This window comes from Fusarium poae, chromosome 1, assembly GCF_019609905.1.
Source record: "Fusarium poae strain DAOMC 252244 chromosome 1, whole genome shotgun sequence".
Classification (NCBI taxonomy): domain Eukaryota; kingdom Fungi; phylum Ascomycota; class Sordariomycetes; order Hypocreales; family Nectriaceae; genus Fusarium; species Fusarium poae.
In genome coordinates, this window is record NC_058399.1 from 4,870,456 (window position 1) to 4,887,418 (window position 16,963).

General features: G+C 49.6%; 9 protein-coding genes across 9 annotated transcripts; 4 read left to right on the forward strand and 5 right to left on the reverse strand.

Annotated features, from left to right (window-relative positions):
• Positions 1 to 322: 322 nt before the first annotated feature.
• Positions 323 to 1,132, forward strand: FPOAC1_001572 (uncharacterized protein; the record flags this gene model as incomplete). The annotated part of the gene is made up of 1 exon (XM_044846174.1): positions 323 to 1,132. One exon carries the CDS (start codon positions 323 to 325, stop codon positions 1,130 to 1,132), a length of 810 nt encoding a protein of 269 aa, XP_044712090.1.
• Positions 1,133 to 2,166: 1,034 nt separating this feature from the next.
• On the reverse strand, positions 2,167 to 4,350 carry FPOAC1_001573 (uncharacterized protein; the record flags this gene model as incomplete). Its single annotated transcript, XM_044846175.1, has 4 exons — positions 2,167 to 3,823; positions 3,877 to 4,067; positions 4,124 to 4,204; positions 4,264 to 4,350. The coding sequence occupies 4 exons, from the start codon at positions 4,348 to 4,350 to the stop codon at positions 2,167 to 2,169; spliced, it is 2,016 nt and encodes a 671-aa protein (XP_044712091.1).
• Positions 4,351 to 4,958: 608 nt separating this feature from the next.
• On the forward strand, positions 4,959 to 6,329 carry FPOAC1_001574 (uncharacterized protein; the record flags this gene model as incomplete). Its single annotated transcript, XM_044846176.1, has 4 exons — positions 4,959 to 5,109; positions 5,173 to 5,605; positions 5,659 to 6,088; positions 6,138 to 6,329. 4 exons carry the CDS (start codon positions 4,959 to 4,961, stop codon positions 6,327 to 6,329), a joined length of 1,206 nt encoding a protein of 401 aa, XP_044712092.1.
• Positions 6,330 to 6,762: 433 nt separating this feature from the next.
• On the forward strand, positions 6,763 to 7,899 carry FPOAC1_001575 (uncharacterized protein; the record flags this gene model as incomplete). Its single annotated transcript, XM_044846177.1, has 1 exon — positions 6,763 to 7,899. One exon carries the CDS (start codon positions 6,763 to 6,765, stop codon positions 7,897 to 7,899), a length of 1,137 nt encoding a protein of 378 aa, XP_044712093.1.
• A 161-nt stretch (positions 7,900 to 8,060) lies between these two features.
• Positions 8,061 to 8,713, reverse strand: FPOAC1_001576 (uncharacterized protein; the record flags this gene model as incomplete). Its single annotated transcript, XM_044846178.1, has 2 exons — positions 8,061 to 8,542; positions 8,605 to 8,713. The coding sequence occupies 2 exons, from the start codon at positions 8,711 to 8,713 to the stop codon at positions 8,061 to 8,063; spliced, it is 591 nt and encodes a 196-aa protein (XP_044712094.1).
• A 684-nt stretch (positions 8,714 to 9,397) lies between these two features.
• FPOAC1_001577 (uncharacterized protein) lies at positions 9,398 to 10,598 on the forward strand (the record flags this gene model as incomplete). Its single annotated transcript, XM_044846179.1, has 2 exons — positions 9,398 to 9,579; positions 9,629 to 10,598. The coding sequence occupies 2 exons, from the start codon at positions 9,398 to 9,400 to the stop codon at positions 10,596 to 10,598; spliced, it is 1,152 nt and encodes a 383-aa protein (XP_044712095.1).
• Positions 10,599 to 10,714: 116 nt separating this feature from the next.
• FPOAC1_001578 (uncharacterized protein) lies at positions 10,715 to 11,956 on the reverse strand (the record flags this gene model as incomplete). The annotated part of the gene is made up of 1 exon (XM_044846180.1): positions 10,715 to 11,956. The coding sequence occupies one exon, from the start codon at positions 11,954 to 11,956 to the stop codon at positions 10,715 to 10,717; it is 1,242 nt and encodes a 413-aa protein (XP_044712096.1).
• A 1,669-nt stretch (positions 11,957 to 13,625) lies between these two features.
• FPOAC1_001579 (uncharacterized protein) lies at positions 13,626 to 14,664 on the reverse strand (the record flags this gene model as incomplete). The annotated part of the gene is made up of 3 exons (XM_044846181.1): positions 13,626 to 14,082; positions 14,158 to 14,488; positions 14,544 to 14,664. The coding sequence occupies 3 exons, from the start codon at positions 14,662 to 14,664 to the stop codon at positions 13,626 to 13,628; spliced, it is 909 nt and encodes a 302-aa protein (XP_044712097.1).
• Positions 14,665 to 15,224: 560 nt separating this feature from the next.
• FPOAC1_001580 (uncharacterized protein) lies at positions 15,225 to 16,734 on the reverse strand (the record flags this gene model as incomplete). Its single annotated transcript, XM_044846182.1, has 2 exons — positions 15,225 to 16,511; positions 16,570 to 16,734. 2 exons carry the CDS (start codon positions 16,732 to 16,734, stop codon positions 15,225 to 15,227), a joined length of 1,452 nt encoding a protein of 483 aa, XP_044712098.1.
• Positions 16,735 to 16,963: the final 229 nt, after the last annotated feature.

Sequence of the window (16,963 nt, forward strand, 5' to 3'; positions counted from 1 at the left end):
CCAGCAGGTAGGGCTTTGCATGAAGCTCCACCTTGTATCTATACGCAATGTTCCCGATGATCGAGTTGGGCCAGGCTACCTTCTTATTATGACTCAATCTCAACGGTGAGATGTGCATCTAGGCCTAGTCTCACCACCACCCCCGCATGGGTCGGTTCACCGACACTGGCCGAGATGTTCAAAACCCCACCCGGTTATCTCACCCGCAGCATTCCAACCTAGACTTGCATTATTTTTCTTGTTGGTTTTTGCAGCTATACTTAGACCCCGATCGAGTTGATCAGGATCTCTGCTTTTCATATCATACGTTTACATCACCGCAATGAAGCTCTACTCTTCCATTTCCGAGGACCTGGCCGCCTGGGTGCAACAGCAGCCTGTCTTCTTCACAGGCTCGGCTCCTACACATGGCTCTCATATCAACGTCTCCCCCAAAGGCCTTGCAGATTCACACTTCGCCATCCTCGGACCCAATCAGTGTGCGTACATCGACCGCACTGGTTCTGGATGTGAGACGATTGCCCATTCATATGACAACGGCCGCCTGTGTTTAATGTTTATGAGTTTCGGTCCCGCACCTCGGATTGTTCGTTTCTTCTGTCGTTCCAAGATTGTTGAATGGGATGACCCAGCCTTCCCTGATTTGGTCCGACGTATTTCCAAGGGGAAACGATCTACATTCGACGGTGCTAGAGCCGTCATTGTGGCGGATGTGTTTGAAGCCCAGACAAGCTGCGGCTTTGGTGTTCCCCGGGTGAAGAGGGGTATTTATGCACCTGAAGAGATCTCGAAGAACTTGACTCTTGATCAAGTCCTTCGAGAGGGTGTTGATGGCAAGGTCAATGAACTGGCTGTGTTTGAGGAGCGGCCCACCATGGATATGTGGATGGAAAAGCAAGTTGAAAATAATACGTTGTTGGACTACCATAAGGAAACCAATGTGTTCAGCATGGATGGTTTGCCTGGGCTCAGAGCCGCTCGTCGGAGCATAGGAGAGACGTTGTGGTTTACAGACGCAAAGGCGCATGCCAAGAAGGTTTTGGCTCAAAGCGAGGCGATTGCAGTTGGATTTGTTCTAGCATTGTTGTTGTACGTTGTCATGGTTTTTGTTGGAGCGGTTTCAGCGACATAGCCAAGATTTAGGCTTGAAGGGTATAGGAACGGCGCAATCTTGGGTTTTTGGATACCAAAAAGTACAGTGTTGTTTGGATTTCAAAAGGGTGTTCCCTCAAAGGGATTGGGTTGCTTGGATTTCTTTATTTTCTGTTATTTTTCTATCTTCTTCTCTTCTCGTTTCTCTTCTTTTCTTTTCTTTTCTTTTGTTATTACGATACACATTTTGTTTTGCAGATAGATATGTAACGCGTTTACTACGGGATGCAGGTCCAACAGCCTGTGTAGGAACGATACCCCCAATGTTAGGATAGCCATTAGTATTAGCAGCGATAGATTTTTTTTCATGAATATTATGTATGTTAAGACACTTATCAGTTCCTTTGCCTTTCATGTGCTGAATATGTATTCTCTTTTCTCAACGAGTCATGATTTACACTCTGTACTGGATGGAAACTTGATTCAGGAGTCGTAGCTTGCGTGCGTGTACTACGCATGCTCAAACGACTGGCTGCGCCCAACATTCAAAAGCCAATCAGGGGGTTCCTTTTAGATCTCACGTTTCTTTTTTCTTTCTTTTTTCTACCTTCTTCTCATTCTTTTCTGTCATGAGACCTACAAAGCAAACATCAACACTCACTCGGCAGATGAACAATGCAAGTTCATATCGTAGTGCTTCGATTCTAATCCTAGCATAATGCTGGCAAAATCATCTCCCCTCGTAACTAGATTTAGTCCCGCTTCCTCAATCGCTTTCATCCACCAAAGCCATTATCTACGGAAGACCGGCTGTAGTGAATTCCTGGTGGGATATTTGCTCTTGAGTTAACCCCTGAGGCAAAGGCACAGACAGATACCATAGCTCGGTCGTGCTCTTGTATGCCTTCAGATGGCCGCTATTCTGACCTTGACTTCCTGCCTATGTCTTGTCCTTCAAATGTGATGAAATGGACTTAGCAACAGAGGCTAAAGTTCGGACAGTGGCGCAGCCGGGATATCATGCTACGCACTGGAATAGTGCGTCCAAGGAAAATTTGTAAGCCTCGATTGCCCTCAACCGCCGCCGTTCGATGGGTTGGGGTTGGAGTTGGCGGCGGCAGCAACGCCCTGGTTATTGCCGCCAGAATCCTTTGCCTTGTTGCCCCCACCTCGCCCACGTCTACCTCTGCCAGACGTCTTCTCTGGCGCAGGGGGTCCAGCAGCCGGTGTCGTCGTAGACGCAGGCGCAGGCGCGTTTGCATTAGTAGGCTTTTTATCCTTGCGTTCCAGAACTTGAACAGTGCCCTGTGCCACGGTAATGGGGCTTGCTGTGATGGCCTTTACGAGACTGTCATGCTCAACAAAGTCAACATAGGCAAACCCTTTGCGCTTGTCAATCTCAACGAATGTGATGGTTCCGAATGTCGAAAGTGTTTGCTTGAGCAGCGCCTCGGTGACTCCCTGAGAAGGGTTGGCATGCTTGACGAAGCCACGAGTAGCACCAGGAGAAACAGCAGGGGCTTTCTTCTGAGCGCTGGCTCCCTTGCCAGGAGCACCTTTGGAGCTCCCAGCCGTATTGTCGGCCTTCGATCTACCCCCCTGAGTGGTCGATGTCTGAGGTGTGCTGGCTGCTGGCTTCGCTGGCTGACTGGATTCGGCTTCATTGCCTTTCTTCTTGAGAAGAACGATCGGGGGATTGGATGCGGCTTGATTTTGTCCTGAAGGCCCTCCTTTGTTCTTGTCCTTCTCTCTGGTGTTGTCCTTCTCATTATCCCTTTCCTTGTTCTTGTCTGCGTTCTTACCACCACGTGTTCTGCGGTTCGTTTGTTGCTGTTTGTTGGAGTTCGCAGTGGCGCCCCTGCCCTTTGCAGCCGAAGCCTCAGTCTCGTTCGCTTTGACTGGCGAAGCTGGGGGCTCAGAATTGCTAGCTTTGGCATCTGCGGGGGCTGAGTTATCCTTTTCTGGTGTCGTCTTCGAATCCGCATCTGCTTTGGCAGCGTCTTGGCGTGCTTTCCTGTGCGCGCTTCCAGGACTGAGACCAAGGTCTCGTTGCAGAATCCTCGCAGCAGCCAAGATTCCCGCGCGTCGGCTCTTAGGTGCTGCCTCCTGTGCGCTGGCGTCGTTGGCCTGGCTTTTGGAGTTGGCTTTTGAAGTCTCCACATTCTGTTCGGAAGCTGCCTTCTTAGTAAGAATCTTAACAGTCTCCTTGGGCGTTCTGTCTGCCTTGTCTGCTTTGGAGTCTTTGCCTCTCTTCTTTGCGGGTTCATCCTCCTTGGACGCACTCTTGCCCTTTCCACTTCTCGAGTCTCCTTGCCCGTGCTTAGAGTTTTTAGAAGATGTACCATCCTTAACGTTCTTTGCCTTTTTTTCCTTGAGATATTCGATAAGTGGTGTCGTCGTAACTTTATTCTCTGCCTTTCCGAGATCATCACCCTCTTCGCCTTCGACGGTTTCCTTTGGCGGTGTTGGGTTTGCAAGTTCTTCCAAGAAAGCCATGAAATCGGGATCTTGGTCGATGGTCCCCTGACGAGCATCGGTTCGCTTTTTGGCGCTTGGGACCTTCTTATAGATTGCAAAGTCAAGTACGGGGGGGCCGATCAGGGACGGGCTGTTGAATGACACCTTTGCATCTTCCCAGACAGCATTCCGTACTGCTTCGCTCAGTGGGAGAATATCATCTTTTCTCATAACATGAACGTAAGCGCGACCTGGTCGAGAAGGTTTTGAGGGGCTCCAAGGCAAGTCAGCATCACGATTGTTTTGTAGAAATATTGCGCCACGTACTCTGTAGAGATCTTTCCTTCTGCGAAACAAAACCAATCAACCTTGCCTTTGCCCGCCTCCCATTCACTTCCGAGTATGGATGTGAATTCTACCTCCGTCATTCCAGGGGGCAAACGGCGTATCGTGAGTTTCTCACCCTCATTATGCGCTTTAGTCTTGGTGGGCTTGGGAGTCTCGCCTTCATTCAAAGGCTTTCATCATGGTCAGCCAGGGTCTCATCTTTTATTGTGAAATGGAGTGATGTCACCTTGTTCGTCTCGGCAGATCTCGCGTTAGAACCTCTTCCCCTGCCCTTTCCATGAGAACTGTTCTCTTGCGGTCCCTTACCCTGAGGTAGGTCAGATATGCCAGTCACTTAATCATTGATTGGCAAGGATCACGGTATACCTTTGTTGATTCAGAATTCTGATTCGTTGATGCTTGGGAGCCCCCATTTGCCCGTCTAGACAAGACTTGCGGTGTCTGAGCTGACATTTTGCATGCCGCAAATGTCTATTCGGCTGTTGTCGCAGCACAGTTGATACTGCGAGAAGGCTTGAGTGAGTTGGTGAGTGAACGAGTACTGTGAGTGAGGCTCGATGAGTCGCGGCCTTGCTGCCCCGCCAGTGGCAGTGGGGCCTTCTTGTTCCTGTTCTTATAGAGATGAGATATGCGATTATCCACCAGATGGTGAAACTTTCTCATGCGGCCAGTGTCTACTTTGTGTGTTGTGTACGCGTGCGAGTAGAGTTTGAAAGAATTCCAAGTCTAACATCAAAGTCATAAGAAGCTCAAATGATTCAGCACAAAGAAGTTAATAGTTTCTCTACCTAAATGTCACGGCCGAAGAATTCCCGGTGTTTCACTATCGCACCCCTCCATCCATCCATCTACTACTAATCCATAGGAGGTATGTACCAAGGTAGGTCTTGCCCATACCTATTCAAGCCCCACCCCATTCGCCGCATGTGTACCACTACACTACCACTTACGTTAGTAACCTAACCTGCTGCCATCATTCGCAATACAGTCAACGCTGGGCTGATAGATCCTTCCCCCGCTGTCATCTTCCTCCTTCTACGTTCGACTGGGCATGCTTGATCATGGCTTCAAGCGTACCTCGACCGGGCCCTGCGAACTTGGGGCCCAATGCTGGTCTTGATGAATGGCTCGAGGAGGCCAAGCAGTGCCACTATCTGCCTGAGCGTGTTATGAAGGAATTGTGCGAGAAGGTGAAAGAGATATTGATGGAAGGTGAAGACCGCCAGACTCGAGCTCGCCGCTGACCTGCAGCTTTTTGCTGACTTGGTATCTCAGAATCCAATATTCAGCCAGTCTGTACTCCCGTCACTGTTTGCGGCGATATCCACGGCCAATTCTACGATCTTCTCGAGCTCTTCCGGGTATCTGGCGGTATGCCGGGCGAGTCCAACGTGCAGGCGCCAAAGACATCCACCACCGTCATCACCTCGGACGATATCGAGCCACCGACAGAGATTACAAACCCTAAGTTGAGGAAGAAGATAAAAGCTTCGGGCGAAAATGCGACGTCCAGTGGCGCAGAAGAGACTGAGGCAGGCGAGGCTGACGAAGATCCCGATGCGACCATGGCGGACCGTCTGGAATCTGGCGTCACGGTGAACTCGTCAAGTCAAAGTGCCGATAATCGATATATTTTCTTGGGAGATTTCGTGGATCGAGGGTACTTCAGCCTGGAAACTTTCACATTATTAATGTGCCTGAAAGCGAAGTAAGCATTCCTGAATGCCATTTCTGTTTTACGTGGCTGACTATGTTCCACAGATACCCTGACAGAATAGTGCTCGTCCGTGGTAACCACGAATCTCGTCAGATTACACAGGTGTACGGCTTCTATGAAGAGTGTCAGATGAAGTATGGCAACGCTTCAGTCTGGAAAGCTTGTTGTCATGTGTTCGATTTCCTGGTTCTTGCTGCCATCATCGATGGCGAGATTCTCTGCGTCCACGGAGGTTTGAGTCCAGAGATCAGGACAATCGATCAGATTCGAGTTGTTGCCCGTGCGCAGGAGATTCCTCACGAGGGTGCATTCTGTGACTTGGTATGGTCAGATCCAGAAGACGTTGAAACGTGGGCTATCAGCCCTCGTGGAGCCGGATGGTTATTTGGAGACAAGGTTGCAACTGAATTCAACCATGTAAATGGACTGAAGTTGATTGCCCGAGCTCATCAGCTTGTCAACGAAGGTTACAAGGTATTAAATGTCCCCCCAGCGATGCAAAGGTTACACTAACAATTACCAGTATCATTTTCCCGAGAACTCGGTAGTGACTGTATGGTCGGCACCCAACTACTGCTACCGTTGCGGTAATGTTGCTTCTATCATGGCTGTGGATAAAGACTTGAATCCCAAGTTCAGCATCTTTTCTGCTGTTCCTGATGATCAGAGACATGTCCCAGCGCTCAAGAGGGGTCCTGGTGATTACTTCTTGTGATGAAGGATATTGTACGGATAACGGACTTAATGGCATAAGTTGCATGTAGAATAGCATAGGGTCAAAATACCCGTGGTTTCGAGTTGAATTTTGTGGGAAAGGGAATGGATACTCACGGTTTTGGTAGAGTTGTTATAACAAATTACGGTCAATGTGAATGCTTGTTTCATTACATGCGTATTTGCTGTGCCATGTGGCTAAGGTGCGTGAACGAATGTTTGTTTGGGATTTTGCAATTTCATTTCAGATCAGATAAAATACTCTCGGTGCAACATAGTTGGGTCAGTACGAAAATAAATGAATAGCCGTAAATCGGTTTGACTTTATACCGGCCGTATTTGAGATTTTTCTCTGAGGATTGTCAATCTCTATCTATTTGCATCAAAACTCTCAAGTCTGTGGATAATATTTGCAAACTCCACCTACCATCATCATGTCAAAACTAAAAGCTTCCAAGGGAAACCCTATCCACAATGCAATCAGCGAGTGGTTGGATTCGATTACAACTGAAAACGCAGGGTCAGACTTGACACGGAGAGCCGACCTATTGGCCAGTGCACCGAAGCGATTCACAGTCTATGAGCCCATGGCTCTTCTGCCGACAGGGAGCTTCACATCTCCATCTTGGACAACGCTTTTACAAAATCTTGGCAAAGATGCATGTCAACAACTTTGGTCCGGAATTCTGAAGCGAATTTCAATGCAGGGAAAAGATACACTGACTCATCTTGCCGTGAATGAGGGTATTCCTTTGCACAAAGCGGGAGAGGAGGCTGATGAGAACGTACGAAGAAGCCCAAGTGGGCTACGCACTCTTTATGGAGATTTCGGCCCTCAAGATGCCCCAGCCGAGGAACCTTCCCAAAACGATTTCGACAAGACACTGTGGGCTTCGACGAAACAGAATGGAATATTCCAAACTTGGGCGCCGAGATGGACCATGTTCAGTCGAGGCAATGTCAAAGAGAAAGCAAGACTGCTGGATATGGGAGAAAAGACACTCAAAGGCACATGGGCCGTTGATCTCTATGCCGGCATTGGCTATTTTGTCTTTTCGTATGCTCGGCTTGGGATGAGGGTCCTATGCTGGGAGATTAACCCATGGAGTGTTGAAGGATTAAGGCGCGGCGCCGTAGCAAATCGATGGAGCGTGCGGATTGTTCAAGGGGAAGACCTCGCCTTACCAACTAAGGAGATTGTTTACGGAGGAGAGCAAATCATCGTGTTCCTCGAAAGCAACGAGAAAGCCCTGAGAAGGATCCGGTCACTGCAAGGTAGTGATATTGCGCGAGACGTGCGACACATCAACTGCGGCTTTCTTCCTACAAGCGAGCCGACTTGGCGAGATACGTGGGATATCTCTGGCCCAGCTGGTGAAACATGGCTTCATCTCCACGAAAATGTCGGTGCCAATGACACAGAGACAAGGTGTGAGGAAATCCAGCGCAAATTCGATGATTGGTGTCAAGGAACAGATCGAGTGGCCAATGTTGAACATATAGAGCAGGTCAAGACATTTGCGCCAGGCGTCTGGCATTGCGTCTTTGACGTTCGTGTTCACAAAACCTAGATATATCATGTATGATCATGACTACTATCTCAATATTAAGCTTCAGTACATATATTCGCATCCATCATGATGTCATATAACACTATCGCACCCGAGTCCCTGCTCCAGCCATGGTATTCTATGTAAAATATAGTCCAAGTCCGTCATCTATCGTCTATTATCTATTGTCGTCGGAACTTTTGAGGAATGTTGGCCTCAACAATGGAGAGCTTCTGCATCGCCTCGAGGCGGTCTTGGGCATCCTCCATCTCGTCGTGCTTCTTAAAGTGCTCAATGTCCTCGGGATGTGTCAGGTCCTCAAGCTTGGTATTGTCGTCGTGGTACTTTTCCCAGTGATGAATCTCGTACTCATACTCGTCGTCACCGTGATGCCCAGGACCAGTGTTTAAGTCGGGGAGTGTCTTGCCCGAGTTGATAAAGTCCATCCATTCCTTGCGACTGACTGAAGAGTCGGCATCCTTGTCGAGCAGGCCTAGTAGGATATCGCGAACCTCGTCCTTTCGTTTCTCGGCCATGCCTTTGTTTGACTCGTCGAACAGACCGTATGTTCGCATAAGCTCAGCAGCTTGCCACCAGCCATCGCCGTTGTAGTCGTGGAGGGTGAAGAAGGAGTCGGCGTCCCAACCCTGTACATGGTGCTCCTCTGGAAGAAAAAGATGTCAGCATAATTTTCAAGACTCCAGGACAAAGCACAAAACAACACACCCGCCATATGTTTGGTCATCCAGTCGGCATTAGCGTCCACGACAGGTTTCTGCGAGTGAGCAAACACTGTGGTCGCAAAAGCGACGCTGAGGAAGATACCACTGCGCATTATATCGGATATGTGGAGGAGGTGATACGGAAGAAGAGAAGAGTACCCAAACTGGCGCGATGGGTATTAAAATACAATTGATGGTTGGACAAGCTGGTCACAATAAAGGAGTGAGGTTCAATGGACACCTCCGGGTGAACGTGGTCGGTAGGTCCATCTGGATTTGGAGGCTGCCAGGGGTTCCTGGGCCGCTAGAACAGAACCGCCAAAGCTTAAGTGCCAGGGACCTAAGCCGCTGGGCAGTATTGTTTGTTTCTCCAACAAATGGGTCATTGGCCATTGGATATCATGGCTTTGGTTGATATTCTATGACCGTTAAAGGTACTAAGGTATGCAAACCTAAACTTAAAAAGGCTTCCACAAAAGGGCCTCGAACAGGAACGATTTCTCTATGTACAGTAGTATACTGCGATCCTACTCTAGGTCGACCTTTAGTCCATCTTGCGATTTTCTCCAATCCCAACAAACTCATCTCCATACCCTGCCTTATCAAGGCGATCGACAATAAAGTCAATTGGCGGGGTGATCAATTAAGCTATGGCCAGTATCTCGTGACCAGGCGTCAAAAGTTAGTTGCTACGTAACGCGTCCTCTCTTGACCGCGTTATCAACTTCCAAATATTGGTTCTTCCCCTCACAAGCTACGGCGCAACCTCACCGCCACAAGAAGCCAAATCCATCACCATGAGTCGTCAAATTGAGCAGGCGTTGCTCTCATTAATGCCAACATATGGCTCTGATTTACCACCATCGCTTGTAGAGCTTGCAGGTTCATTGCTTGCCCAGTCTCGACATCGAGCGAGTGCTCTCAAGGCAGAAGAGGAGATAGCAAGGTTATATGCTTGTGCAAACATTGCTTGCGATCGGTATGTTACCCCTACGACATGTTCGAGCCATGTAAGCTTACCGTATTAGTTTAAAAATTACTCTTGATCTTCCACCTATCGAGCCTCGACCGCCAATTCCACCCCGTATTTACCAACGTCTCTACACTCATCTTGACAACATCCTACCAAATAGCGCTTCAACCCCTGGCCGAGCCGCTGCAGGAAGGAGAACACCAAGTTCAAGGTTTCGCAATGCTGGCGAGTCACCTGCTGATGGGTCACGGCCACTACCATCAAGAGGAACACCCACGAAAGAACAAAGCCTCGCAAAATTCAGAACACCTTCAAAGGGGGCAAGTGGAACCCCGGCAAAATCCACAAGCAAGACACAGCAAACCTTTAGGGGTGTCAATCTTCATGGATGGATTCAGCCAGTGACAAGATGGATATGCGAAGAAACAGGCCACAAGAAACTCGCCCCTACGATCCTTGCTGGTCTGGAAGCTATAGTTACACCAGGAGGTCGTAGAACAGAAGATGAATGGGTGCTGCAGAATGTCACAGCCTTGTTCGCCGCAATCTACTTCTTCGTAACCATGCGCGTCAAGGCTCTTGCATCAGGAGAAGGTATTGACCGACAAGGATATGTACCTCTAAGAAAAGAGATTCTTACTCTACTCACCAGAGCACGGCAGGAAGTCGACGTTAAGGGATTATCAGAAGAGGATGCTTGGGAAGATTGGGCAAATATCAAGTCGAAGAGTTTCGATGATGCAGTTGCCAAAGTCAACGAGCGATCATGGCTCACTGGCGATTGGTATCAAGGGATCGCAGATGTCGTCAAGCTGAGCCAAAGAGGCTATCTTGAGGATGTTGCGATGCTTGACGAAGAGACTATGCCTAAGATGCAAGTCAAGAAGGCAGACACCATGTTTCAGGGCAAATACGACTTTCTCAGCGATGCAAGACGAACAGAATACATGCACTGGGAGAAGGGTATTTACGCCAAAATTGCTCTATCAACAACGGGCGCTGCTATGGAAGTAGATACACAATGAAGGGCCAAAAGACCTGCTTTATACCCAACACAACGTTGGAATACGAATGTTTCCTTTTTTCATTTTTTTCAACATAGGAGATCCAACACATCGCTGTCTAGTTGTACATGAAGATCTTAAGAGCGACGAGCGCGCCTTTGAAGGCCGCTGTTCTGACCCCTGCGGCCAAGGCCCTTACCGGGGCCAGCAACGAAAGTGGGAATGTTGGAGTCAGTCTGGCTTCCGCTTCCGGGTTGAAGCAGGCCATCAAGGAGGCCTCCTCTGCCGCTGCCGCGACCTGGAGTCTCGGGAGCATCGTTGGAGTCATCGTTGCCGCCGCCGAGTCCAGATCCAGGTGTAGCAGGCGCATTGCCACCCTCGCCGAAGCCGTTACCTGGTCCAGCAACAAAGGTGGGAATAGCACCACTGGGTGCAGCCAGATCACCGCCAGGTCGAGTTCCGCTGCCACTGCCAGGTGTCTGGGTGGGGGTGTCAGAAGTGTTGTCGCTATCGTTGCCGTTGCCGTTGCCAGATCCAGGTGTAGTAGGGGCGTTGCCACCCTCGCCGAAGCCGTTACCTGGTCCAGCAACAAAGGTAGGGATAGCACCGCTAGGAGCGGCCAGGCCATCGGTAGGCAGAGTGCCACTGCCGCTACCAGGTGTCTGCGTAGGGGTTTGGGGAGCATCAGAAGCGTTGTCGTTGCTGTTACCAGCACCAGTCCCGGGCGTGGGGGTCTCACCGTCTCCGAAGCCTTGACCGGGTCCAGCAACAAACGTGGGAATAACAGCGCCAGGAGCAGTGCCAGGGCCATCAAGACCACTGCCCGGAGAAGGGATGAGAGTAGGGGCAACAGGATCTTCAGAGGTATTATCGTTTCCACCGTTTCCGAAACCTGCGCCAGGTCCAGCAACGAAAGTAGGAATGGCACCACCGGCGTTATTTCTGCCAGGGGTCAAGAGAGGAGGCTTGTCGGCTCCAGCATCGCCGCTGCCGGGGGTGGCGACAGGAGTAGCAGTGCTGGCACCGTCGCCGGCTCCGCCTGTTGGGGCGGCGGCAGGAGGGTCAGCGTTATTGTCACCACCTCCGAGAAGATCGGTAAGGAATTTTTCGATCTTGTCGCGTATGGTCTCACCGTCCGGAGCGGCACCACCGGCACCAGGCAACAAACCGCCGAGACCACCAGTGGGAAGGGCACCGCCGAGACCACCACCAGCGGTCTCAGTAGCACCGGCACCAGGGAGGACAGTAGGGATGAGACCACCGCCCAAACCAGCACCGGGTGTTTGAGCATCACCTCCATTGTTGAATTGTGGGCGAGGCCGGGCCATGGCCGGGGAAGAAAGGGCCAGAGCCACTGTGAGAAGAGAAAGAACAGCCATGTTTGATTTTGGACTGAAGAGTAAAATGAAAATACCAAGAATAGGGAATGACTAGAAGAAAAGACTGACCACAGATGCCTGCAACTGGTAGTCTTGAAGAGTTTAAAAAAAGAGCAAAGAGAAAAAGTGGCGATGGAGAGACTCAAAGGCCCATGAGAAAGGTTAGGGGCTTGGGCTTTTATTTATATTATAAAGTAGCTGTAAAACATGGGACGGACGTTGTCTGTCATCTCCCTACTCCCCGTTAACGAACAGAGATTCGAGGCTCAAAGCTACTCCGCGTTACAAGTTGACGCCAGCAAATCCCACCTCGAATGGCAAGCTAATGGGTTTCAAACTGCAAAAGCTCCGACAATCCTGGGCAGGGAATTGATTAACACCATCAAGTCTGACCCCTGGCGATCATTACGCAGGCTAAGCGAAAGATCGGGTGGATTGATTATGTACAGAAGAGCCAATGCACGAGGTATGTAATTGAGCTAGCGGCCAGATCTGGGTCGAATTAAAGCATGGGAATTTATCACGGTACGATGTACATATATGAGCGATGGACTATATGGGTGTATGAGGAAGCCCATAGTTGGTGCTCTATTATTATGTCTTTTTTGTTTTCGAGGTGACGCGGCTTCATGTTTATCAGGGCATGTTTTCGGTAATGTTTCCCTTGTATTGCATGGTTATGGAGCGTTTTCCTAGGATCAACAACTTGTTCTCCGTCGTTGGGCGTTTCAGAAGACCTTCAAGGGGTTGAGACTTGATACTGGGTTCCTTGAGTCAGGATCGGGTTTTGGTTGGTGTTTCGTGCTATGGATCTCTCAAATCGACTCTGTGCCCCATAATCTCTCTTTACGGCGAATGAAATGGCTTCCTTTTCTTTAACGGTTCAAGGTATTATATCATCGTCCGCACTATTCGAAGCCGGTAATCAACTGCCTTACTTTTCAGTAATAGCGTGATGACATGCTAGTTCCTTGAGGGAGACGCTTCCTCCTGGATCATGCATTTGAAAGTGGGATGGTGTCGTTGACCTACAGTACTGTACCGTGTTAGCGCGTCTCTTTGACATGGCAGACAATCTAGCATTGATCATCTTATCTTGATATTACTTGTTCCCGCAAAAGACTGTGCGCAATAATTTCTTTGACTCGTTGTACGAAACTTGGACCGAAATTTTCTTCATCTTTGCAAGCACCGTCATGATGAATTTTACTAAACACACGGCGTAGCAACTACCAATACGATTGGTTCCCAAACGAAGATGCGATTGGAGATGCCAAGTCAAAACGTGAGAGAAGAATAAAGATAGAACCTGTTTCGTGACATCGTATCGCGATTCTTACTCTTGGCTTCTCGGCTGATGCTTGTTGATGCGATTGGCGCGAGGATCGTGTTTCGTGGTTCTGATACTCTATGGGTTGCGGATGGGTATATCAGAGGTGGTATTTTGAAACTAATAAGAATGGACTAACCCTCGGAAACGCGGATGAGCTGATTAATTCTTATAGCTGAGACTCGGTTTTCGCTCTTTCTGGTCGAAGCCAGCATCGCTTCCGATAAATTGAAAAAGTTTGATGATGTATTTTGCAATATCGCTAATAACATTGAAATATATATGACAGAAGATATCATAAGAGTTCCATAGGATAGTATAGTGTTGCAGTCGCAAGATTTACCCGAGCCTTCCTGGAACAAAAGGGTGTCCAGCGCTTAACCCACCATCAACAGCCCAAGCCTGTCCATTGACATAGCTGCTCTCGTCACTTCCCAGGAACAAGGCAACGCGGGCAATCTCATCAGCTCTGCCACCTCTCTTCAAAGGATTGAGCTGGCCAATCTTGTTCTCACTACCACGAGCTCTAGCAGCCTCATATACGGGTGCCGTCATGCCGGTCTCGATCAGGCCAGGGCAAATGGCGTTCACGCGCACGCCAGTCCCGGCAAGCTGATACGATATTGTCTGCGCCAGCGACACAACCGCAGCTTTGGAGGCTGAGTATGGCGTGGAACCGGCATTGGATCGGATACCGGCTACTGAGGCTGTGCCTATGATACTGCCCCCGGAATGAGGCTTGTCTGGGGAGGTCTCCATCATAGCGGGTGCCGCATACTTTGCTGCTAGAAAGACACTGGGATGTGTTATTTAGGTGATGCAGGACAAAAGCGTGGATGGAATGGAAAGCTGAGCAAGAGATTGTGCATACCTTGACGTGTTGGTATTCAGTATCGACATAAACTCATCTTTGCTGAAATCAGAAAACAGCGTGGTTCGTCCTACAATACCGGCATTGGCAAAGAAGACATCCAATCGGCCGTAGCGCTGGATAGCATCGTCAACTATCTCCTTAACCTTGTCCTCATCCGCAGCGTCAAAGCATCTCGTGTGGATTTCCACACTTGGAAACGCAGCGTTGATCTCCTTCTTGTGCGTTTCAAGATGAGTATCGTCAAAGTCGCAGAGATACAGAGCTCTCGCGCCGCTTTCCGCGTACTGATGGGCAGTGGCACGGCCGATACCCAATGGCGAGTTTGTACCTACGGAGGAGTAAGAGGAGATATGGTGAAGGTTTGAAGTATAATTGTCAAGTACCTGTTATGATGACGACTTTTCCCTCGACGCGAAGCTTGCTTGATCCTGGAGCTACCTTGTTGATTGGTGGAAGAAGCTGGTTGCCAATGGCGTTAATACGATCCTGTGCCTTGTCAGACATGATTGTGATATTATTTGGCTCCTGGAGAGTTTAATAGACAGGGTAGAAAATACAAGAGATGAGAAATTATGAAGCTCTCTTTTATCATAAACCGAGGCCTACTGTGGACTAAGTCAGTCTGGGGAGCTCATCTGGGGAAATCCCCTTGTTGCTTTAGTTGGAGTGTCCCCCGGTTAGAGTGGAGTCATGAGGGGAGCGCCCTGAACCGAGGCTCGGGGAATCGACGACACATATCCTGAATATCAACTCCAAGCGTCACGTGGTTACCCGGTACCATACAATAAGTGGTCAAATATTAGTAGGTACCTAGGTAGGTACCTTGATAAAGGAAGGCAGATAGGTACTAAGTTAAACAACTCATCAACCTAGGTTTGTCTGACTACTAGAGCTTAATGGAACTTCAAGTTCATAACGACTTAGAGTGAGATTCTGTGAGGCACAAGTCAACAGCTGATGGTCGGGAAAACTATATGGGTCATAAACTTAATAATCATTGCTTCATCTATGGGCTTAACTTTTAATCAGACAAACAGAAATGAGGAACCAAAGCCATTCTAGTACTATGACTCAGTGGCAGCCTCAGTCTTCTCCTCGCCATCCTTCTTCTCCTCCTCATCGTCCTCTCCGTAGTTCTCCAGCTTCATGTCCTTGAGACCAAGTTCCTCCTCTTCCTCGTCTGTACGGGTATAGCTCTCGCGGTGGATACTGGGGTCAGGAGCAGGGGGGTCCACGAGGGGCTGAACGTAGCTGCTCGCGAAAGGATCGGTGAGCTTGATTGTGAAAGGCTTGTCGCCTCGGATAGCAGCATCGAGACCGTCGAAGAAAGCGGTCCACTGGTTCTTCTCGTCGCTGGCGAGAGAGTCACCACCTTGGCCGGGGCCACTAGCCTCGAAGATCTGGGAGTGAAGATCGCCACGGACCTGAGTGAGGAGACCCTCAACAGTGGTGAAGCGACCACCAAGTGTACCGGGGTTGACCTGCAGCTTAAGTTCAGGGCACTCCAGAGCACAGGTCTCGCTCTTGAGAATGTCACGAGCCAAATCGGTACTATCCTTGACCTCGAGAGTAATCTTCTCACCCTTCTCGGGAATCTCACCACCAGTCTTGACATCGTTGGAGCGGTATCCACAGTCATCACAAACAGTAGACATGAGAACGACTTGCTTAAAGTGAGGAATATCGACCATCTTCATGTGGGTGATGCAAGGACGCATGCAGCCAGGGCATGTGGCGGGGAAGCTGTATACTTCGTTGGCGATGATTTCGCCGTCGGCGTTCAAACCGGGGTTCTGCATCTGATGATCATCGGCGTTGGTGTCGGAGATACCAAGAGCAGCGTTCTGCTCGTCAGTTCGGGCATACTCATGCTTCTCCCACTTGCCAACACCGTCCTTCAGATCGGGAGCAATGAACGAGTTTCCAGCAGGGTCGTCAACCCAGACACGGAAGGGGAACGAGTCACCATTGAGCATAGCGCGACCCTTGGCGATGATCTCAGCAATCTTGACGTGGACCTCAGGAGACTGCTCCTTTCGCGCCTCTTGTCCCAGCTCGAGGTCATCGATCACGGTAGTCAAAAGACCCTCAACGTTTGTCAGCTGGCCGCGGCCTTCAGGAATCTCGAGGTCAAGCTCAATAAACTTGACGGTCGCAGTATCGGACTTGATGACCTGGCGAGAGAAGTCGGCAAGTTCTGTCAAGCGCAGCTCGTAGTGTGTTCCCTTGGGCTGGACAGTTCCAGCCGCCTGGATCTCGTTGTTCTGGAGGTTGCAGTGCTCGCAGGAGAAAGACATGATAACGACTTCGCGAAAGTACGGGATCGCGGTGAGAAGAAGACGAGTAACTCCCTTGGCGAGTTTGTTAGATATTTTGGTGTGCGACTTGTCAGGCGATGATTCAACTCACGTTCTTGCCGCAGTTCATGCAAAGAGACTCGATCTCTTCGACAGCGCGCTCGTCGTCATCGTTCTGAGCATCAGCAGCAGCAGCAGGCGCAAGGTTCTTGACCTTGTCGCCAATGCTCTGGAAAAACTCCTCGGGATTCTGCTTGTTGACTTCTTCGGTAGTCATTTTTGTGTGGTGAGATCGAATCGATAAAATGGTCGTTTTGGTGGTTTGGAATCCGATGTAATGGAGGGGCAGAGGGGTCATGAAATTTTTGGAGGGGCAATCAAGTCTAGACCTAGTTATGTCATGGGGTCCAGGGTGCAGAGTTTGGCAGATGCAGGCTGGCGCTAGAATGTTCGGGATACAGTAAATGGTAGCAGCCTGAGATGACTCAGATCGCTCGTTCCATTTG